This window comes from Barbus barbus (genome assembly GCF_936440315.1).
Source record: "Barbus barbus genome assembly, chromosome: 4".
In the NCBI taxonomy this organism is placed as follows: Eukaryota; Metazoa; Chordata; class Actinopteri; order Cypriniformes; family Cyprinidae; genus Barbus; species Barbus barbus.
The window spans coordinates 28,106,006-28,129,763 of NC_136732.1; the positions used below are offsets into that span (position 1 = coordinate 28,106,006).

The following is a 23,758-nucleotide window of genomic DNA, read 5'->3' on the forward strand; positions in this document are numbered from 1 at the left end:
TCCTCAATTTTGTGTTTAAAAATCGACTAATTGTTTATTTAAAAAAGTTTTAAATGTAAAGAAATGAATTGTGGTTTGAGAAATGTTTAAAATGATTGGCACATACATGAAATGAATATTGCAGTTGTATCAGCAGCATAATAAAATTTATTTTAACTTGAAGCGGGTCGCCTCAAGCGGGCTCAGGGCTGCCGTTTTGGCAACGTGACCAACTGAATACTTCTCACCGCATTTCTGTAACCAATGTTTTGACCATTTCCTTAGACTGAGATAATACAGTTTAGACACAGTAATTAATGTAAATCTAACATAATTTTGTATATTTTCATATAAAAAAAATTATGTACATGAGTAATACTATACTGTGTGTATTTTACTAGTTTAACACAAAAAACGACCAAGTGCACCTTCAAAGGCCTTTTCAGGGTAAAATGCATGATTCAAATGTAAAGCTAAAAACACACATTGAAAAAAAAAAAAGTATTATAAAAATACATTGTTTAGCAAATTCTAGCAAATCGTAATTCAAGAATTTGCCACAGATTTCAAGTCAAATTCAAACAAATGTTGGCATGTGCTCAAAATGACAGAGAAAAGGCTCTGTAACTGAAGTTGGTGAACACATCAATTTGGTGACTGCTGCCCCCTACTGTCATAACCTGAAAGATGAATATTGGGTAAAGGTTAAAATTGTCTTTACTTTCCACACACATAGCCTATGAAGATACATTTTATATATACAAAACAATCTGGCAAGGCAAATCACGAGTGCACCTACCCTATGTTCAGTGTTTCTGAGATTGAGAGCCAGTGTGTTGAGTGAGGAAGGAGTGCAGGGAATCTGAGCTTTCACTGTTCCTCCATGTAAACAGTGGGACACGTACGGTCCCTCACCTACTGACATGATCTAAATACAACCACAACATAATATATTAGTTTAAAAAAAATGTAAATAATTGTATAAAAATATATCTAAAAATGGCATTTTCTGTCACATTAAATTGACAACTAGTCCTTCTCACCAGGTCCTGATGAAAGACAGCTTCCCTTTGACAGCCGGGCAAAGAGAAGACAGAGGTGGGGGACATGGAACGGAGGTGCCATAATGAGAGCGATGGGCCTCCACCACAGAGCTGGAGAGGAAATAGATAACATTTTATAACAATAGGGGCATTATGCAATTCCATCTTAACATACATAGAGGGGCATTCCAGAGGAGCAGTACACCATTACAAGCATGCAGATAGTAACTGAGGTATTTAAAAACAAGCATGTCGATGCAAATGCAGAAAAATGCAGTGAAATCAGACACAAGATAAACAAGAACAAATAAAGACAATGGCTTCACTGACCCTGCCAACCAATCACAAGTTCATCTTACCATCCAATCAGAGTCCGTAGCAAGACAGCTAATCCACTTCCCAAACTGGGGGCGTGCGCATTCCTGACCCGCCATACCAGAGCAAGTTTGAAAGCGAGAGAGTGGGATTTCAGTGCGGTTTTATTTATTTTTTTCTTAGTGGCATGAATGCATTGTTCTAGCCTATTTATATATTCTACAGCATAAGTAGAGACGTGTTTTACCTCATATTTGAAAACTTCAATACAGTGAACTGGGCGATTTGTTCGTGAGTCTGGTGGACAAAGTATATACTTTTATTACATAATGTTTCTCTATTCCTGGTTTCATCTTCATCAAAGAAGAGTAAGGGAAACAGAAACTATGTAGTGTCATTCACTGACCCCAGATCCTCACAGCACCATCCTCCCCACCAGAGAGGATCTCCCCTTCCCTTTCTTTAAAGCACAAGCAGTGGATGTAGTCAGTGTGGCCCTTCAGTACAGACTGCAGAACAAACAACACAAAGGGGACAAACATTAAGGGGATCCTACGGTGTTGTAATTGATTTATTTAAAAAGCTGATCATGCAGTCCATTAGGAGCCAAGACGTTAAAAAATAACTAAATAACATTTTATTTGCATAATTACACATACACACACACATATACATACACATATATACATACACACATATATATATATATATATATATATATATATATACATACACATATATACATACACACACATATACATATATATACATATATATATATATATCCCCCTCCCATTTATTTTTCAGTGCAGCAAACAGCATTTGCACAAAATAGTGACCATTTTTGTGTGCCATTTGCCCTCTCAAAAACAAAAGCAACTGTTAGTGTACCTCAAATATTTGTTTTGGAAAAATCCTTAAATTAATAAACAACAATGTTTAATTCTTTAAAAATGTCTGCTTGAGAAGTCAGTATAGGGTGTGTCTGCAGTAACAATTTCTATAGTTGCAGAACATGTCAAATCATTTGTTTTATTAGATATTTATTTTATATATTTATCTTTGAGCACGTTTTTTTTAATACTTTTTTGACAAGCACCGTTTCTATTATTTAAGCAGAATATCAGCAGGGCCTTCAAAATATTGTTTTTTGAGTTACAAAGGTGTAGTCTTACTAACCTTAAAGATGCCAGTCTCCATGTCCATCATGTGAATGTTATAGTCACCTCCTCCAACTATCAAGCTGTTGTCCTGAGAAAAAATTAGAATAAAAGAGCATTAAATTGATCAACTTTAAGATACTTAGACATATACAAATACATAATTAAGCTTTATGGAAATTAAGCAATATAAACAAATGTTGTGTTGTGTTAAATCTAATTTGAATAAAAAACATTTATTACAGGTAACTACAAAATATGGTTACTTAAGGAAGAGCATGTATTAGGAATAACCAATAAAAATAGCTGAAGTACAAACCTTTGGGTTAATGATCATTGCATTGATTTCTGGTATTTCAAGACTAGTCCTGTATGGAATGAGACATTGCACAAACATTTGAAATCACATTCAGGTAGTTGAGTCATAAAACCGAACTATCACTATCTTGAGTGTATGCAATTTATGTGAATCAGAATGATAATCGGTCTCTCACTCATAACTGGGTTTCCTTGTCCATGCAGCTTTGCTGCTCTGTGGAGACAAAATATATGAAATGTGTGCTGAGCAAATTTTTGATCCATATAAAAGCACAACAATGAAAGAGAATATACTTTTCCCCCGAACCAGAAAAAAACATTTACTGAACAACTGACTCACTTTTTTGATGAGTTCTGCCCAACTCCAGGCACTGATCTCTCCGTTCCCAGCACTCAGGAGATGAGTGTCCGTGGAAAGAAGAGTGAACACCGGACCTTCGTGAGCTGAAACAATTAAAAAACCCTTTCACTTGTCATTACTGTAATGTCTGTGAGTTGGATAATCTAGGACACTTGGTACAGGTAAAATTATCTGTGAGAAATTCAATCACAGTCTAACCAGTGAAGTTAAGGATGGGCTTCTGGCTCCCCTCTGATGCATCTGGACTCAGTGCAGCTGAAAGACTGTAAGAACGAGACTAGTGAGAACAAGAACACTTCAACACGCAATATATACAGAAGATGCTTACACACGCACATCAACAAACATTAGGAGACCTGCTGGCTATCAGAGCCACCTAAACTGCTGTTATAACAGCACGATTCAACTCTTCTCTTACCTGAACAGCGCGATCTCTCCATAGTTGTTACCCGCTGCAAGGAAACGGCCGCAGGGAGAGAAACTCTGGGAGAACACGGACATATGCAGCAGCTGGAGAGAGAGAACATGCCATGAACCAGGATTACAATTATTCACACATTTCCATGTGCATAAACATAATTATTGACATATAAAAATGTATATGAGCCATTTGTGGAAACTGCTAAAACATTCTTAGTACCGTTACACTGCAGGCTGAACGATGTTTTCGGTGATTGAAAAAAATCTGCTTGCTGATAAATAGAATGAGACCCAGATCGTTTTACTTACCTCAACTGGACCCATGTTCCTGGAGTTCATTAAACTATTAATTTAACTTGAAAAATCCGCGGCCAATTCCCATACAAAGCCTTTTCGTGCTGCTCGTTCAAACCAAACACCGTCGCGTAAATATGACGCAATATACAACCTGCCTCTAAAGACTCGCCGCTACTACAGTTACCTCAGTTATTACAGGTCTTACGACTGTAAACTACACATGAATATTGAAAAATATTACTTTTTTATTCTTTGCTAGCGTTGTGTGAAGGCACATTGTCATGACTTTTCTTGGAGTTTGATATTTTTCTGATTGAAATAATTTTTCAAGTGTTTTATAGCATGTTGATGTTTCTATGGAATTGTTTTTATTTATGGACTACTGAACTTCTTGTCTGCACAACAAATTTACCTTTGAGTACCAATAAAGACACCTTGACCTTAGTTAATCTTTCATAATTTTTTGATGAAAGGTGTGGTTATTGCCACATTAGCAAAATTGTAATTGTATTAGTTACCATAGTACACCATGGCACATTTTTGTGAGAGATATATAGCTTTAATTAAAGCAAAAGTTTCAATGTTAAACATTTTTTTTCTCCAATCCGTTTAATCCTAAAACAGACAAGAGGGGAAGATCAGCAAAAAAATCATGTCACTTTTTATATGATCTTGCATTATTGTATATCATTTATGTTGATATAATAACATCAAACACATGAGAATGGGGAAGGACCAACCGTTCATCTTACCAATGATAATTTTTTTATATACTTTAGTTTTTAAGAATATATAAGCCTCTGTATGAATATAGTTTCCAATGTGCTGTGTATTAGCATCAGTGCCACGAACTAAATGTTCAGACAATAAGATTCTACTGCTGTTTTATTATTCATAATTCTTTTTTCCACAAATAAACAAAAAGAAACAGACTCTGTCCACATATGCAGGAACAGAATATAGTCCATTCTGATCACCAAATTACAGAAGTTCATCTACATTCAGAACAATGTAGCAGACAGAAAACCACCAGACACTTGTGATTTTATTTGTGTGTGTGTGTAAATAGTATCCAGCATCTGTTGGCACAGAGCAACAGTTGTTGAGAGCTTCAGTGTCGCAGCTGGCCTCTCCTTAAACATTAATTACACCATAATAAAAGTAAAAATAAATCCTCCCTTTTGGGATGAGAAACAGGCTTTGAGAGACCTTCCTCTACTAATGGTGAAAATATCACCATTAAAACTAGTCACATTTCTAGTCTCATCCGTCTGATACTGAGATGCTTCAGTCCATTGAGGGGCAGATAAGAGTCCAGAAAACAAAAAAGGTTTCACTTATTTCCTCCGTCGACTGTCTGGAGATCTGCTTCTCGCCTTCCTGCTTGCAGTGCTGGTGGAAAACAGAGATTAAGATCAATATTAGCAAGAGCAGTGGGTTGACAATTACAGTAATAATATGTAGATCTGTTCAGAACTGACCGTCGTGAGGGTGGAGAATGTGCAGGTCTTCGTTGCTTCGCTGGAGGAGAGTAACTGAGTGACCTAGAGTCTCTCAGTGAGTCTGCTGGCACTCTCTTGGCCTGTGGAGGACTGCAGAGTTCAAAGGAAATGATTGAGACAGTGTTTTAGAGCACAGCAGTTAAATGGGATGCAATTCATATTAACAATTTATCTAATTAACAGATTTTGTGTCATATTCATAACCTTTTTTTTTTATCTGGCATTAAATTACTGTTAACTTTTGACAGAAGTTTAAAAAAAGCTTCATTTCCTATTAATTAATTAATTATTCACAGAAGTTTTTATGATCAACCGCCCCTTAAAATGTGTATTGTTTTTATTACTGCGTTTAAAGGGCCAGACAATTTGACCAAAACATTTTATAAAAAGACTACAAAAAAGGAAGATTTTTTTTTTATTATTAAATAAAAAAAATAGGAAATATTACCATTGTAAATTCAATGTAAAATAAAAATAATAAAAAATCATATTAATTGTTTTTTACAGCACACATTTTTAAAACAAAACTACTGGGATTTTATTTTGGTGGAAAAGTGCAGAGAGCACTTAAAACTTTTCTTTTGTTGACAACAGGCAGTTCATAAGCGCTCCTCATTACGAGTTTGGGAAGATGGTTCATGTTGTGTCCCAAACAGACATTACAAGTGACCCAGATTCAGAGTAGATGAAGAAAGGAATTTGTGTGTGGCAGAATTAGCTGTAAACCAAGCCACTCTGATATGCTGAAATCACCGGATCATGAGCTTCTATTGTGTAAAAGAAATGAACACAGTGCTTTACTTTGAAACTGTGCATATTTATTTCTTTAATAAAATCACAGCCAATGTGATTTGACATATGGCATTGTCAGTTATTTCGATAATTCAGTAACCTAAAACTGAACATGTAAGATTGTTGGTTCATGCTTGCAAACCTAGAGGGTCAATTTTGAATTTGAATTAAATGCAGTGGAAAATTCTACATTTCTTTAGCAGAGGAGAGAAAAAAAAAAAAAGGCAAAATATTCTACCTTTTGGTCTTATCTTCTCGTTCACTTTCTGATGAGGATGACGACGATGAAGAAGCTTGGCTTTTGGCCTTCTTGCCAGCTTCTATATTTATACTTGCTTTAACACTCCTGGAAAAATAAACATTGAAATGAAGGGTACCATAAATGTAAATTTAACAATAAATGCAGAATGATTTAGCACTTACCCTTTGGCTTTCTCTGTCTCAGAGTCTGAGCTGTCAGATGAGGAGGATGATGATGAGGATGAAGATGAGGACGAGGAAGAGGAGGACGATGAGGAAGATGAAGAGGAGCTTGAGCTGCTTCTCTTCTGTTGTTGGCAAGAGGTCTCCTTCTCTGGTTTCCCATTCACGGCAGTCTTACCTCTCGTTGGCGGTCCGTGGTGCCGCTCATGGACAGATGATGGGGACTGGCCTCTTAATCGGTCACCAGGTGGATCCCTGTTTTGTGACTGGTTGGTCATTGGTGATCTAGAACGGACAGGTGGTTCACGGGAGCGAGAGCGCTGATGCGATTGGTTGGAATGGAGACGGGTGTCTTTAGGAGGGGAAGGAGACGGATGTTTCAAGTTCCTTTCTGGTTGCTTATTTTTTTTCTGTTCATCAATTTCCCTTGATCTGTCTTTCTCTGCATCTGTAGACTTCACACCCTTCATCTGTCTTTGAGGAGAGGGCGAGGCTGAAGAGGACGAACTGGAGGAAGAGGATGATGAAGAGCGGCATGGAGGAGTGGGATCTTTGGGTGGCGCCCTCATTCTTTGTTCTCGCTCTCGTTCTCTTTCTTTCTCCTGTTCACGCTGTCTCTCTCGCTCTCGATTCCTCCTCCTCTCCTGCTCTCTCTCCCTTTCTCTTGATAGTGAACGACTTCTGCGCCGGCGTACAGGAGAGGGTGAACGACGAGACCTGGATGCAGGGAGAGAAATACAGAATACAGAATACAATATTATAATACAGAATTTTATTATAAACTTAATTTCACACTCTATATGTAATTATGGAGAGCAAAATGAAAAGTAAGCTTTTTTTAAAAGAAAAGTTTATAATGTAACAAAAGATTTATATTAAGTAAATTCTGTTATTTTGAAGTTTCTATTTATCAAAAAAAAAAAAAAAAAAAAATGGTTTCAAAAAAAATATTAAGCATCACAACTGTTTTCAAGATTGATAATAAATGTTTATTAAGCACCAAACCAGCGTGTTAGAATGACTTCTATTGGATCATGTGATCCTTGAAATGGGTTTTAATCAAATAAATGCAGCATTGGTAGTCACTGAATTAATATAGGAGATCATAAAAAAATGCAAAAAGTTTTTTTTTTTTAAATAGCTTAAGCATGTCACTGGCAAGGCACTTGAAAAGCCATACAATATAACCCGTATGTAACCTATCATGAATATATACGAGTAGTTTTTGAAGTGGATCAAAAAAGTTAAAAGTTGTCCAAGATAAGAACGCATTAGTTTTAGGTTTTAGGACAACTTTGATCAAAGGTTTTGATCCACTTCAAATGTCGACATATTGTGGCAACGTCTCCAAGATGCTTCAACAAACCTACCTGCAAAGCTACAATACTGTTAAAAGGTTTAGGCACTTGTGTAAAAATGCTGTAAAATGAGGATGCTGTCAAAAATAACGTCATAAATAGATTTTCTGTATCAATTAACTTCTATCAACTAAATCAACTCAACATTTAGTGTGACCATCCTTTGAGTTTAAAGCAGCTTTTGCCCAAGGTGCACTTGCGCATAGTTTTTCAGGCAGCTTTGCAGGTAGGTTTCTTCAAGGGTCTTGGAGACATTGACACAGTTCTTCTGGATTTAGTCTCAGTTTGTTCTGTTTCTTCATGTAATTCCAGACAGACTGGATGATGATCAGATCATATCTCTGTGCGGAGCACTGACTGTTGTCAGACAAAAATCTCACTGGATTATTACAATTAATGGCAAAATGAATGTTTGGAAATGGAAACTGATATTTCCTACTGACACACTACAGCAAAAGATATATAAAGATATTAACAGTCTACTGTAACAACTTTTAAGGTTGGGTTTAGCGTTCCAAAAACTGTGGTACACTGACTAACCTGTAGAGAGGACTTGGTCTTCGGGGACTCCTAGATCTGCTGCTCCTTGTTCTCCTCTCCCTGGAACGCTCTCGGTATGTGTCCATTGGCCTTGCCCTAAATCTGTCTCTCTCTCGCTCTCTGAGGCGCTCCCGGCTGCGGTCCCTTCGGAAAGGGGATGAGTTTCGTTTAGGTGATGGTCTCCTTGCTCCTCGTCTCGGGCTGGGAGAACGTGAGCGTTGTGGGTCCTGGTACTGTCGTGGTGGAGTGCGTTTCGGTGAAGGTCGAGAAGCCGTCTGTTTGACTTGTGCCACGTCGTTCCTTCCTTTCCCCCTCAGAGACAAAGGTGATGCATCTTTCTTTCGGTTGCTCTGTCTGTCTCTTCCTCTGCCAGGCGAGGGATGTGAAGACTCTCGTTCCAGCTCTAATGGGGTGTATCGCTCACCTCCTCGATCTCTGCTCTGAGATTTGGCTTCTTCTGAAGGGGTGTACCTGTCCCGGCCTCTCTGAGGGGGCGAAGGAGGTGGGCTTGAACTCTCAGTGGGAGTGTACCTCTCTTTTCCACGTTCCGGGTCTTTGGCTCCTGTGGAAGGAGACGGAGAGTGGCCAGGTCTCCGCTCTCTCTCCATGTCTCGCTGTCTCTTATCAACATCGTCCCTTTTTCTCTGGGACTCAGGAGGTGAGCTCTGTCTTTGTGTGGGAGGGTGCGTCTTTCTGCCTTCATCACTCTCTGCATTCCTTCCTCGGTTCTCCTTCTCCCGGCGTGCAATAGCCTGAGCTATGACAGCGTTAGAAACTGACCTACCAGCAGCAATGCTGTCTTTTGAACTTTTCTTCTTTTCATCTTTCGAGGATGAAGAGGATGAGGAAGAGGATGAAGATGACGAGGAGGAGCTGTCACTGTCACTGTCACTTTTGCTGCTGCTGCTACTGCTGCTACTACTACTACTGCTGCTCGCAGCTTTCAGTTTGTCTTTCTTCTCGGGCTTTTCCTTTTGCATCTGTTTGTCCTTCTGGTCTTGAGGACTCTTCTCCGTTCTCCTGTCTTTCTTGGCCATCTCTTGCTCCGTCTCACTTCCTCGGGCGCCTCGTCTGTCCTCAGGCAGACCGCTAGAGGAGGACTTCCTGTCTAATCGAGACACTTCTCTTCTAGTGTGGTTTCTCTCCTTTTCTCTGTCGCTCTCTCTGGCTTTTCTCAAAGCTTCTTCTTTCATCTCCTCCTCCCGTCTTCTGTCCTTCTCTCGCTGTTCTTCTCGTTCCTTCTCTAGTTCGTGATCTCGTTCTTTTTGCCTTCCATTGGCATAAGGCGAATGCTTAGCAGGAGACATAGAATCACTAGATCGGTTCCGGTCTCGCTCCTTCCCTTTATCACTCTCCCGTCCTCTGTTATCTTTTCTACTAGATGGGATATCTCTATCGCTATTCCTCTGTCTGTCTCTCGCTCTGTCCCCATGTCTCTCCTTCTCCCTGTCCCTGGGGGAAACGGCTCTCTCTTTCTCTCCACTGTGTCCTCTTCTTGTTCTGTCTTTACGTGGAGAAGGAGACGGGGACGAGGATAAGTCAGGTCTTCTTAGACCTTTGTTTTTTCTCTCATTGTCCCCTCGGTTCTTGTCGCTCTGCTGCTTAGGAGACGGAGAGCGAGACAGAGAGTTGTGTTTTTCCCGCTGAGAGGGTTTCTCTTTCTCTTCGCTCCGTTGTCGCCGGTCTTGCTGCTGCTTGCGTGGTGGAGATGGTGAAGAGGAGTCATGTCTTCTTGTCTGAGGGGGTTTCTCTCTCTCTTGGCTCCGTGGTCGTCTGTCCCGCTGCTGTTTTTGTGGAAGAGATGGCGATGAGGAGTCACATAGTCTTCTTTGAGGTTTTTCTTGCACTTGTTCTCTCTCGCGTTCTCTGCCTTTGTCTCTTCTGCTGTGTTCAGGTGTTCTCGAGTGTCTTGGTGACCTCTAAAATTGGGGAAGACAAAGAATTAGGGGGGTGCAAAACTACTTTTTCAAAATCAACTAGTCAGAGGGTTGCTTGAACAACTGCTCAGCTAATCTAGTTCAAGGAAGGCCTGTATAACTAAGCCAGGCATCAAGTGTTTACATGACAAGTTTTTGCATTCAATGCTGAGGTCTATTTTTATCTTGACATACTATATTAAAACTCAATGCTTGTCTTGGCAAAGTGCTCCAAAAACAATGCAATACAGGAGATGCAAAAAAGGCCAAAGACCATCTGAATGTGTTCAGCTGTCATTTAATGTGGTTGATGTTTAGAATAGAATACATACTAATAATATGTTTGCTTTAAAAATAGAATGCTTATTTAAAAAGGAAAGACCATATCAGAGCTCGAAATTATCTTTTTGACTTGGTAGCACTGGTGCTCCCAACTTGAAAAAATTAGGAGCACCAGCAAAAATTTAGGAGCACCCACCAAAAATGAACGAGTACCACAACTACAAATTATATATTAACAGATTTCATCTTTACATTCTTAACTTTAATGCAGATTTTAGATTAGTAAATATTAGCTGTCAATCACCCAGTCACTGCTTTCTGCTATCAGGTGACAGGGAGATAACTACCGCGGGAAATGCAAAGGGCTGAAGAAGAGAGAAAAATGATACTGACAGCTTTCTTTCGTAAACCACCTAAATTAATCAGAGTTTGGCGAGGGTTAGGTTGGTGTATGCGGTGTTAGATTTTACATTCAGCTCTGGAAATTGCGCAGAATGGCTGGCAGCTAGGGGTGTGCGATATTTACAAAAAATGATATCTCTATATTTTCTAGGATTTTATCGATAAAGATAATTAGACAATATTTTGCTGAGTGTGCTATTGTGCTGGTAGTCTTAAGGACTACCGTGGACAGCTAACTTTGATATTCTTCATACTCTGTGTGGTGGTCAGTTCACAGCAGTGATAGAAATTAATCTTTTCCAATTAATTTAAATAGATTTTTACCTTTTATGGTCATTTTTTCAATTAAGCCATTTTCCCCCCCAAAAGTGCGCATCATCATTTGAGTCAAATTTACATTTAATCAGTCAATTAGAATAATAAGACATTTGGGCTGTTATCAATCCAAGTGGATGCTGCACACTGGTGGTGGTTGAGGAGAGACCGCCCACATGATTGTAAAGCGCTTTGGGTGTACAGCAATAGACAATAAGGCGCTATATAAATGCATCATTCATTCATTCATTCATTCAAGCAACTGAAATCCGTATCAAAATTCATCTTTGAATTTAGAATTTTTCTGAAGTGGCATTTAGATGCATTTACACACCACTTAATGCAGGACATGAATGCATTTAACCTGCAGTTACGCATGCATATATAATGTTGTAATACTGTAAACATAAAACATTGATATTTAAAAAAATACTGATATATGAAATTATTTAAAAAAAATGAAAATATACTTTAAATGTAAATGTGTAAATACTTTAAACTTTAAATTAAAACTGCCAGTAGGTGGCAGCAAATGACTGTTAATAATGAGTCACTGCGATTGAACCAAATTATTTAAACGGTTGATTCATTCAGGAACGAAACACCGTCACGTTGCTCAGAGATGCAAAAGAGTTCCTGTGTTTTTGTTGGAAATATGATATCTAAATTTAATATTAACTTATTATAATTAAAGCTGCAAGCAGCGATGAGGGGCCCAAGCTGTCAGCGCAACCGTCACCCCCGTGGCATCAGGAAAACGGTGCACAGCGAGCACACGCATCACAATAACCCTCTGGCAGTTTGGATTTGAGGGATTCAGCTACGAAAGGGTTAAACCAAACCATCATGACCGTGAAACATACAAACAGACAACAATACAGAAAAGTTCTGTAACACTTTCAATAAAGTTTGTTACTAACATTAAATAAATTAACAAGAACAATACTTATATAGCGTTTACTAATGTTAGTTAATATTGAAAACTTATAAACCGTTTAGGAGCTTTTTCCAGTGTCTAACTATCATTAATACTGATATGTGTGTTGAGTTTCATGACATTCTAAACATGTTATCTGCCTCAAAATCACCAGAAACGAATTTTCAACTTTGACATGTTGCCATGGCAACATAATTTTAGATATCAATATTCCCTTCACAGTTTTACATCGGCCATGTTTTGACATTATTCTGGTGAAGTTTGAAGCAAATAGAGTAAAAATAAGATGCTGAATTCAAAGCATTTGAAAAATGACACTTCCTGCTGCCAGTTAGTGGCGCTATAACTTTCATAATAGTCACATCTATCCGATCGGCATCATACAACGAACAAACCACTGAAGTTTGATCAAAATCAGACAATTTATGTGGACGTTATTAGGCATTTCCTGGGTCTCATTTTTCTCTATGAGATGAACACTTGCTTCTTGCAGTCTATGTTGCACTTTACTTTTGCTTTAAAAAAAGGATTTCATAGAAATTTGGATTTCATTTGGTTTAATAAAACATACCTTAAAATATTTTTAAGTAAAATTGTAGATTTGTTTTGTGGGAAATTAATAGTTTAGATTAATCGATAAATTAGTTGATAGATTAATAGAAATAAAAAGTTGTTAGTGGCAGCCCTAATATTATTTACAGAAAAAACCCTAGCCCCCTTCATCTTCATGTAGCCTACCTGTTCTGTATATTCTAATGCAAAAATGTAGGCACATTGTTTGTAAATGGCTAATTGCTTTGTGTAAAAAAAAAAAAAAAAGTTCCACCCCGACGTTCCCGCTGTCAGGATCCTGGACTGTTTCGTTGCGTTTTTGCTCCTCATGTGTTCCCTGTGACCCAGTTTCTCCCCAGTCTGATTGTTTTAATTTGCTCCAGGTGTGTCTCATCGTCTTCCCCTATTACCCAGTGTCCCCCAGTCCTTTCAGTTAGTGTTTGTCAGATCTTAAACGTCATTCCTCGTTTCCTGTGCCTCCTATGCTCCCAGTTGATAATTAAAAGACTCGTTTGTGAATTCCTCGTCTCCTTGTTCCGTGCTCCCTGGAGAAGTGTGACACCCGCTGCCCTGTATTCTTGCTCTCTCATTGGCTGTAGGTCATCGCCGATGCATTTTTCAGTCAGAACTCATGTACACAGCATGATTTTGAATCTTTGATAATTCACACTGCGTGATTGTCACTCGTGTGAACGAGCACCGATTTGCCTCCGATTTCGGGCATTTGTCGGCGATTTATCAAAACGTGTCGGCGAGTGAAAAATCGGGCTAAAATCGTGCAGTGTAAACTTGGCATAAATGCACACGCACTAGTCTAACCTACTAGACTTCATCACGTCATGTATGCATGCACTCTCTGTAGGTGTTTTGTTTGGTTCTTGCAATATACTCGATAATGTCAAATCGCACATGGTTAAAACAACAATTACGATATTATCGCAGACCCCTAAATCAGCATCATAACAATTAAAGGCCTTAACGATTGAACCTGATTATCCTGAACACTTGTCCCTGCATTTCTTGTGTTTGGAACTCTCTCCGGCTGTGTTCAAAATGGCATACTTGCTTACTGCCCAGTACACAGTGCATAATGCCTACTATTTTTTTAAAGAATAGTGTGTGAAACAGTATACAACAACAAATGTTTCAGAGTAGTATGCTTAATTGTCACATGACAAACACTGAATAGTAATTCAGCACAGCTGTCAAGGTTGTTACCTTACAAACAAATGTGCTAACCATTCTTTTTACAAAAGGCTTGTTAATAAGGCTTCAGACTAGTAAACAATGCTATATTGCCCAATTGAACTCATTTCATAATCGATAAACTTTACATATTGGACAGAACTGAATCAACACTGAGCTGTCTTTAACTGAACAATGATATTTTTGGCAGTTACACTACGTGGAAAAAGCGATATATAGTTACACTAAGTGCACTACACTAAAATAACAATATTTTCTTTAGCAACAGGCGTGTAAATAGTAGTTAGGAGGCAGATAATTATACTTCAATACTGTAGAACATTATAAAACAGTATGCAATAACATTGTGTGTAAATTGTCGTACACACATCCACACAAATTTTATTAGATGAATGCCACTTTATTGGGACAAAAACCTACCTACAGCTAAACATACAATGTATTATTCAGGTGTTTTATTTCCACTTTTCAAATATTTACTTATTTTTTATTGAAAATAAATGCCTTTCTGATCTGGTATGTGATGGGAAAAGGAGAAGCACGACTTTGACAAAAGCAGGAATCGACCTCGCGTAATTTTCTGTAATTTTCATCGTAGATACAACTCAACTGTGAGAGACAGAATATAAAACAAAATCCAGAAAATCACATTGTATGATTTTTAAATAATTAACTTCCGTTTTATTGCATGAAATAAGTATTTGATCACCTACCAACCAGCAAGAATTCTGGGTCTCACAGACCTGTTAGTTTGTCTTTAAGAAGCCCTCCTATCCTCCACTAATTACCTGTATTAATTGCACCTATTTGAACTCATTACCTGTATAAAAGACACCTGTTCACACAGTCAATCAATCAGACTCCAACCTCTCCACTATGGGCAAGACCAAAGAGCTGTCTAAGGACACTAGGGACAAAATTGTAGACCTGCACAAGGCTGGGATGGGCTACAGGACAATAGGCAAACAGCTTGGTGAGAAGGCAACAACTGTTGGCGCAATTATTAGAAAATGGAAGAAATTCAAGATGACTGTCAATCTCCCTCGGACTGGGGCTCCATGCAAGATCTCGCCTCGTGGAGTATCAATGATCCTGAGAAAGGTGAGGGATCAGCCTAGAACTACACGGGAGGACCTGCTCAATGACCTGAAGAGAGCTGGGCCCACAGTCTCAACGGTTACCATTAGTAACACACTACAACGTCATGGATTAAAATCCTGCAGCACACGCAAGGTCCCCCTGCTCAAGCCAGCACATCTCCAGGCCTGTCTGAAGTTTGCCAAAGACCATCTGGATGATCCAGAGGAGGCATGGGAGAAGGTCATGTGGTCTGATGAGACCAAAATAGAACTTTTTGGTATAAACTCCACTCGCCGTGTTTGGAGGAAGGAGGATGAGTACAATCCCAAGAACACCAACCCAACCGTGAAGCTTGGGGGTGGAAGCATCATACTTTGGGGGTGCTTTTCTGCAAAGGGGACAGGACGACTGCACCGTATTGAGGGAAGGATGGATGGGGCCATGTATTGCGAGATTTTGGGCAACAACCTCCTTCCCTCAGTAAGAGCATTGAAGATGGGTCGTGGCTGGGTCTTCCAGCATGACAATGACCCCAAACACACAGCAAGGGCAACTAAGGAGTGACTCCGTAAGAAGCATTTCAAGGTTCTGGAGTCGCCAATGCCAGTCTTCAGACCTGAACCCAATAGAAAATCTATGGAGGGAGCTGAAACTCCGTGTTGCCCAGCGACAGCCCCAAAACCTGAAAGATCTGGAGAAGACCTGTATGGAGGAGTGGGCCAAAATCCCTGCTGCCGTGTGTGCAAACCTGGTCAAGAACTACAGGAAACGTCTGACCTTTGTAATTATAAAACAAGGGTTTCTGTACCAAATATTAAGTTCTATTTTTCTATTGTATATAATACTTATTTCATGCAATAAAATGGAAATTAATTATTCAAAAAAATCATACAAAATGATTTTCTGGATTGTTTTTTATATATTCTGTCTCTCACAGTTGAGGTTTACCTACAATGAAAATTACAGATCTCTCCATTCTTTGTAAGTGGGACAATTTGAAAAATCGGCAGTGTATCAAATACTTATTTGCCCCACTGTATACGTATATATACACAAGTCTTACATTTAGCCTATAATTACTATTCCCCCCATCAAGTTCACTCGCGTGTTTGAAGATGAAATGTCACATGTGATGAAACGTCACACGCGTTGCGTTCTGGGAAACAGTATCCCATTCAGCGTGTGTAGCAGGTAATCCATGCATTCCATGCATACAGAAAATTCACATACTGTTCACAGTATACACAGAGCATACTGCACTATAGTAGGAGTTGTGTGGTAGTATGCCATTCCGAACACAGCTTCTGTACTGATTTCAGTGTACTTGTGTTATGTTTAGCAGATTCTGGTAAATATAGTAGGTCATCCAGGTATTCCATGCATACAGAAAATGTATATACCATGCACAGCATACATACTGGATACTGCAGAAATAGTAAGAGTAGTATGATAGTATGGCATTTCAAACACAGCCTCCGTGTTTAACCAAGCTCTCGAGCTTAAAATGTGTAGATTCGGTGGTGAATTCTGTTAGTGTTACCTGCAAACTCCGTCCCACAGGCTTTAAAGTGAATGCAGTGCATAGAGCACAGTGCATTTTCATAGTGGAGCCACTCAAAGTCTTTCAGCCATTCTCTCCGAAAACTGTAAGTCCTTTTTTCGGCTGGTGGATCAACATTCACCACATGATCGCTATCACCAGCACCATTATTTGTAACTTTAGGTGGTTTACAACGAAATCTGTCAGTGTTTCCCTTTGCATTTCCCGCGGTAGTTAGCTCCCCGTCACCTGATAGTGGAAAGCAGTGACTGAGTGATTGACAGCTAATATTAACCAATCTAAAATCTGCATTAAATTTAAGAATGTAAAGATGAAGTTATGTAACGTTTGATAGAACGGCAGTCCGGTCACCGTATCAGCACATAACTCTGAACGTTTTTAGAGAAATGAAAACAGGTCGCATTACAACAATTATATGCACTCGCACAAATGCTCCCAAATATATTTTGAGGTCGCGCATATTAAATTATGGGAGCATATGCGACCAAAATGGTCACAATTTCAAGCCTTGCCATATATAAGAATAGAAGGAAACAAGCAATTAAATAAATCAGATTAAATAATTACTGTGTGCATATGCCTCTATGACTTCCAAAACAACACATTACCTCTCGGACTTCCATCCTTTTTGGACTTTCCTCACTACGGCCATGGCGCCTTCTGTCAGGGGATCTCCCTTTCCTCCCCTCATCTGGACGAGAATCTGTTTTATTCTGCGGTTTCCCTGTTTGAGGGGATGGGCTGAAAACAAAAGTCATGCGTATATATTTACACAAACTTTCACTAATTAGGAACATTTTCAATAAAGTACACAATTTCAAACGCTGAGCAAGCATACATATTTTATGTATTTTCGAAAATTTTAAATAAAAACATTTAATAGGAGAAATTTTGTTTATTGGGTGGAAAATGTTCTTGCAAGTGCTATTAGAAAAAGCTAAAGTTGACTCAATATAAAGAGTAAAATCTGAGGGCACACTATAGTGTGCACATGTAATGATACCTGTGAGCTGGGCTGGAGGATGCACTCTGCCGTTTTCGGCTTTTACTGGGAGGTGGAGTCTCATTGTCACTCCTTTTTCTTTTGGTTGTTTCTCTGTCATCTGATGAACTGCAAGAAGACAAATGATAACATTTAAATTATAGCACATACAGTTATCAAAAGTAACTTACAGTGATGAGGAGGAGAAAAACTTACCTCTCTGTGCCACTCTTCACTGATTCCTCTCTGAAAGCAAAAATGTATTAGTTATTTAAGCAGTAAAAAAAAAAAAAAAAGATGCAGAATCATTTAAATTCTTGAGCATTTTTAATGCCAAAACATTTTTTGGACACAAAAGCAAATTTTCTACATGACACGTATACATGAATACGTATTACAAATGTTGGTGATTTTGCAATGAATAAAATCATTCAAATTACGGGTCAAATATGACAAAGCTTGCAATTATTAAATGAAGGATTTTTCTCAAAATGGCAGCTATAGGGTAAAGTGTATGGACAACTTGCCTAAAAGTATCTCAGATTAATAGTGATAACATTACCATATGCAAATAATCTGGCTATTAAACCTTTTCCTGGATGGTTTATGAAAATGCAAATGATCTCCACACTGTTCAGCAATGTGAGATTTGAGAATCATTTACAAATGTAAAATATCATCCCCAATAAGTTTTTTATATATATAAATGGTTCACATATTCCAGAGTGACTCAAGTAATAAATAAACTGAATAAAATATATTTAGGTCGACTGATTTTACCCAATTAATACATCTTATCCCAGTATGAATTAACAGAATATTGTAATTTAAGGGCATTAAATGAAACCTTTTCTTTTTCTTCTTTTTGTCCTTTTTCTTCTCTCGTCGAGGAGAGGGTGAAGGGCTCTCAGAGCTGTTACAAGAGTGAAAATTGACTCATTAATATATTATTCTCTTAAAACTCATGCTTAAAGTGTTCCAAATTACTTTTCCATCCTCCAGTTTACCTTTCTCTGCTTTTGTTTTTCTTTTTCTTCTTCCGACTCTTTTTTTGCTCAGGAGATGAACCCGAGTTGTCAGACTCAATAATCCTGAAATAAAATGATGAGAGAAAGACAGAAGAGAAAACAAGTACTCAGATAAGATAAAACACATCAAAGTTTGGACTTCTGAAAGTTACAGTATATTTTTGAAGTACATCAAGCTCTTTTATCTCAAATGATAAAGGAAAAAGTGATTCCTCATGATTAGACCCCTTCAATCTCCCCTCCATCTACTCACTGGTACTTCTGCTGCAGCTGCTTCTCTCTTTCCAGCTTCTCCTGCTCCCTCTTCACCTTCTCTCGCTCCTTCCGGTCAGGATGAAAGGATGAGCCGTCAACGTAGTCAGAGCTGATACCAAACGCTTCTCTCAGACGGTCATTTTTTTGCTGGTTAGCAGCTGCCAGTGCATGAGTCTCAGTCACACTGTGAGAAAGAGCAAAACATGGATGGGAATAAAACTACTAACAGTGCACAGAAAAGGCCATTAAAAAGCCTTAATTTCTGTCTGGATGATTTGAAGAAGAGATGCACCGAATGCAATTTTCTTGGCCGATTCCGATTTCCGATTTTTTGGAGGTGTGACCTGCCGATACCGATTTTTGACGATTCCGATTTTCTTTCTAAGAACTATATTTGACAGCATATACAAACAAAAATCTATGCAAATTTCAATTTACGTAAAATTAATTATTTAACATTACAATTCCCCCAATCTGGACTAAGTTAAAGATTTTCTCTCACTTAAACAACTCTCAAAATAAAGTGCGCTGTGACTGGAAAGAGAAAGAAATAGTGAACTTAAAATGAGTTGCTGTATGTAACAAAACAGATGTCATTTCCCACTATGTTTATAAATGGTCCCTTTTTTCCCTAACCTTATTAAATGTGTAATCTTTCACATCAAATTCTTACTTTGTTTCAATTAATTCAGTTAACATAAGAAACTGTAGCGTTGTTACTATTCAAATGAAATTAGAATTAACAAACTATCTTTGCCACTTCAGATGCAGCTTCTGTTTCCTCAGCAGTGGATTAGATGCATTTACACAGATAGTTTGATGAAGTTGAGGTGCCATAAAAGCATTTACACTACAAAATTTCAAATGCATAAATAATTTTATAAGATTAATGTTTTACATATTTTTTTAAAAACAAATGTTGAAAAAATGCAATACTTTTAAATATGACTAAACCACCAGTAGGTGGCGGCAAGTGTCCGTTTTGAGTGAGTCATTTATTCATTCATTCATTCAATTCATTCAAACGGCTGATTCATTCAGAAATGAGGCAAGTGACTGTCCTTATGAATGGGCCACTGAATCATTGACTCACTTGATACATTCAAAAACGTGGGTTCATTCAGTAACGTGTTGCTCGGAGACACACAACAGTTCTGCTGTGGCTTTGATAGGAACTATTTTCGGCAACGAAATTGAGCAAAAACAGTCAATATTTGTCTAAAATCTAAGTCACTTAATTTTAACTTGTTTATTGAAATACTATTATATGAAATCAGTGTCACATTGCAATTGTGTTGATATTGATATTCGGGGAAACATCATGGCCATATAATGTTGCTTATCTACATATATTTAAAATATTTTTTTTTCTTCTACCACAGTATATGCATCTATAAATTTCTGTGAGTTACTTTGTGTGTGCCCTCTCTCTCACACGCTCACTCAGGCTGTGCAAGCCTCATCTGGCACAACATAAATACATTATCAGACGCAGTTTACACTGAATGCAATTAAAATTAGAATCATTCTCACGCGAAACGACATGTTTACACGCGACTGTGAGCGTGGCTGTGATGTCAAGGATCGGCTAGAAATCAGCAAGTCGTAAGACTGAACGGCCGGTCACCGATCCGGGCCAGTCATGTGAAAAATCGGCCGATTCCGATCACTGGCCGGTCAATTGGTGCATCTCTAATCTGAAGAAATACTCACACTGGCCTCTCTGCTGGAGGAGGGGCAGGTTCTTGTTTTTCTTGCAGCATCAAACGGAAGGTGTTGACCTTCTCTTCGATCTCCTCTGCAGAGTACCTGTCACACAGGATTACTTGGTCAAAGGCTGCTCTTAATATCTACTCCTGAAGAATGTTCATCATAACACAAACCCAAGCAAGTCGTAGAGCTCAGGAAAAATCACAGTGCACACTTGAAATACACTACAGTTCAAACGTTTGGGATCAGTAAGAGTTTGACATTTTTTGAAAGAAGTCTCTTATGCTTTCAAGGCTGCATTTATTGATCAAACATACAGTAAAATAAATGTCATTTATTTTAAAACATATGCCTGTGAATGATGGCAAAACTGAATGTTCAGCAGCCATTACTCCAGTATTAAGTTACAGAAATCATTCTAATACATTGATTTGATGCTCAAGTAACATTTGTAATTATCAATATTTAAAACAGCTGCTTAATATTTTTGTGGAAACTGTAAAGCATTCTTTTCTGAACTCCTTGATGAAAAGAAAGTTCAAACAGCTTTTATTTAAAATAGATATTTTGTATAACAAACATTTTTACTGTCCCTTTTTATGAATTTAAAGTGTCACAGCTGAATAAAATGTATTACTTTTACAAAAAATCTTACAGACTCAAACTAAATTCATACAGTGTGCACTTAGCTTAATTCATTTTAAATGTAAACCAAAAACACAGAGAATGAGCCTTACACAATATAGCAATATTCAGTCATGCTGAACCTTTTAATCGCATAGCTTTTTAAACTTGCCTGAAGCGGAGTAATAAGGTGTAAAACTTACATTTGTCGTGCTCAATTATTTGACTGACTGACATGTTGCTTTATTTAAACATGATACTGAAAGCTCAGAGAGGCCACTGAGAGAACTTACACAGGCTACATTCTTTGCATGCAGAACATTAACTCTAAAGGGAATTCATCATATTTTATTTAATCTTACCCCTGCTCCTCCATCATGTCCTGCAGCTCGGCACATTTCACCTCCAGCTGCCTCTTCCTCTGGTGCTCTAGGATATCAGCGTTAGGTTGTCTGTTCAGCTGGCTCTCCAGTCTCTCTCTGTCTTTCTCATCCCTCTCTCCTCCACGCTCGTCCCTGTTCTTCTTCACGCGTACGCTGGAGAGGTTCCTCTGAACGTAGCCGTTCGTGCCACTGCCTCGCGGCGTGGTCAACCCAATACCGTTATACATCTCTGCTCTGTGAGGCATGAGAACTCATGAGTAAACATTGAACTCAACAACTTTGCATATCACAATCCTACTTTTTAAGTGACCTGGCTGGGATAAAAGCATTTGATACAAATATAATGTGAATAAATGTGTGCTGCTGGGAGAATTATGGCATTATTACATGGCACCTTCTGCATTTGTGGTTAATGGTGAGCTTTACCCTGAAAATAAAAAGCACTATGATTTTGTTCCTTTTTTAATTGTTTTAGGAGTACACAAAACATGTAAACAGTTAATAGAGAAGGAAGTTAAATGGAATTAAAACTACAGAAGTATTAGTAACTCATCACAATGTCACAAAAACAGATTTAATGGAAATGACATTGACTACTTGATATAAAAATATCAAGCTGACTTGATATTTTTTCAACCTTGTAAAAATGTCAATCTTAAGTGGATTTATTTTTATTTAGAGACCCTAGCAGAACAACAAGTTTGTATAAAACACAGAAAAAATTTACAATTCCCTGCACTTTTGAACATCATAATTTAAGGCCTTTGTTGAAGCTTAACAAAAATGCAATACTGATCTTTTAATGTGCTGAATCACTAACAACATACGTCCAGAAATAGAAAGATTCAGCACTTTCTCTGACATGACTGGAAAGAAAAACATTTTACCACACGACTATGGAGAGTAAAGCAGTATGGTTCAAGTCTAGGGCTGTTTAATAATTACAGAGGCTGTGTTGTACACAACTGATCAAACATATGTTAAAATGTAGCGTTAAAGGCGTTGTAAACGCGGATCCCATACTAATAGTTAAGTCTAGGTAGCCTGTTCACTGTACTTTAACACACAGATACTGTATCGCGCCCACAAGTCTTAAACACAGTCTTAAACCAGCAACAGGCCGAGGCCTCCTGTACTGCTAATGCTTCCTCCACACAACAACCCGCTGATTTTCTTTCAGTTTTAGTGTTTATGTAATAACGTTACTCACTAAATACCCTCAGTGTTTACTGGTATAAGAGCATTTGAGTTGTTTCATCGTGCTAACTTTTATCCTCCACAGTAACACAGCATGCTAACTGCTCGTTGAGCTTCAGTAACGTGTGTGTGATACGCACCTCTGTGATCCCGCTCAGGGAGAGAACACAAGTACAACCGTTACAGGCCAAAGACCGAGCAACTGTGGCACAACAAGCCAAAACCCAGCGATTCTGTATCAAATAATGCTTGTAAAATAAAAACGATGTACGCAACGTTGGCTAGAACGAACAGGTAACGCTCATTTGGACGTCATCGTGGCCAGAGCCGTTGAGAAACGGAGAAACACCGGAAGTTCAAAACGCTCGATCGTCACGTGATTCAAGTAGACCTCACATAGTTCCCGGAAGTTCATAGCGGGCATTGGAATGCATTGAGTTAGAGAGACAGAACTGCGATTTTTGGTAATTAGTAAACAATAAATGTATTTATTTACATGATTTATAAAATAATGTATACGTAGCATATGTAGCTGTATCAGTGTTGTTTTTAAAAGATCAAATCCGCTAATATTTGAGGATTAATTTGGTCAGCTGCCTTGTTAACATATTTTAGGCCATCTACACTGAACAAAATTATTATTAGTTACCATTTCAAAAATCCATGTTATATGAACGACATCGTGGTCTTTTAAACCTTTAAGTGATTAAGTGAAAATTAATCTTGTTTTTGATTCTTGTGCACCCCTGTTATTAATATATAAAAACTATATTTGTAGTATATTCAAATTTAAACACATTTAATCATATTTTATGTATGT

The 23,758-nt window shown here is 38.2% G+C and overlaps 2 protein-coding genes across 3 annotated transcripts; both read right to left on the bottom strand.

The window, feature by feature from the left end:
- Window positions 1-126: 126 nt before the first annotated feature.
- Window positions 127-4,080, bottom strand: LOC306868998 (THO complex subunit 6 homolog). 2 transcript variants are annotated; one of them, XM_079415519.1, is made up of 13 exons: window positions 3,906-4,080; window positions 3,595-3,686; window positions 3,375-3,439; window positions 3,156-3,259; window positions 2,992-3,029; window positions 2,817-2,865; window positions 2,517-2,588; window positions 1,744-1,846; window positions 1,585-1,634; window positions 1,382-1,444; window positions 1,023-1,133; window positions 779-907; window positions 127-659 (listed from the first exon to the last, which is right to left on the bottom strand). In XM_079415519.1, the coding sequence occupies exons 1-13, from the start codon at window positions 3,933-3,935 to the stop codon at window positions 579-581; spliced, it is 987 nt and encodes a 328-aa protein (XP_079271645.1). In that variant the 5' UTR covers window positions 3,936-4,080; the 3' UTR covers window positions 127-578. The 2 variants fall into 2 exon arrangements, with proteins under 2 accessions (XP_079271645.1, XP_079271646.1); XM_079415520.1 differs by lacking the exon at window positions 1,382-1,444 and having other exon boundaries at window positions 3,906-4,044.
- A 355-nt stretch (window positions 4,081-4,435) lies between these two features.
- Window positions 4,436-23,296, bottom strand: LOC306868988 (uncharacterized protein). Its single transcript, XM_079415507.1, has 14 exons — window positions 23,079-23,296; window positions 21,721-21,975; window positions 20,738-20,833; window positions 19,023-19,208; window positions 18,749-18,832; window positions 18,589-18,654; window positions 17,958-17,987; window positions 17,763-17,870; window positions 17,368-17,500; window positions 8,509-10,427; window positions 6,611-7,327; window positions 6,426-6,533; window positions 5,375-5,485; window positions 4,436-5,285 (listed from the first exon to the last, which is right to left on the bottom strand). Exons 2-14 carry the CDS (start codon window positions 21,966-21,968, stop codon window positions 5,231-5,233), a joined length of 3,861 nt encoding a protein of 1,286 aa, XP_079271633.1. The 5' UTR covers window positions 21,969-21,975; window positions 23,079-23,296; the 3' UTR covers window positions 4,436-5,230.
- Window positions 23,297-23,758: the final 462 nt, after the last annotated feature.

Bases quoted from the DNA above. Each gene is read 5' to 3' on its own strand.
- LOC306868988 (XM_079415507.1), bottom strand. From the start codon at position 21,968: ATGTATAACGGTATTGGGTTGACCACGCCGCGAGGCAGTGGCACGAAC. The intron at 20,834-21,720 runs GTAAGATTAAAT...CCTGTGTGACAG, and splicing joins GACATGATGGAGGAGCAGGG to GTACTCTGCAGAGGAGATCG. The intron at 6,534-6,610 runs GTAAGTGCTAAA...TTATTTTTCCAG, and splicing joins GAGACAGAGAAAGCCAAAGG to GAGTGTTAAAGCAAGTATAA.
- LOC306868998 (XM_079415519.1), bottom strand. From the start codon at position 3,935: ATGAACTCCAGGAACATGGGTCCAGTTGAG. The intron at 3,687-3,905 runs GTAAGTAAAACG...CTCTCTCTCCAG, and splicing joins GGAACATGGGTCCAGTTGAG to CTGCTGCATATGTCCGTGTT. The intron at 2,866-2,991 runs GTGAGAGACCGA...CATTCCATACAG, and splicing joins ACAAGGAAACCCAGTTATGA to GACTAGTCTTGAAATACCAG.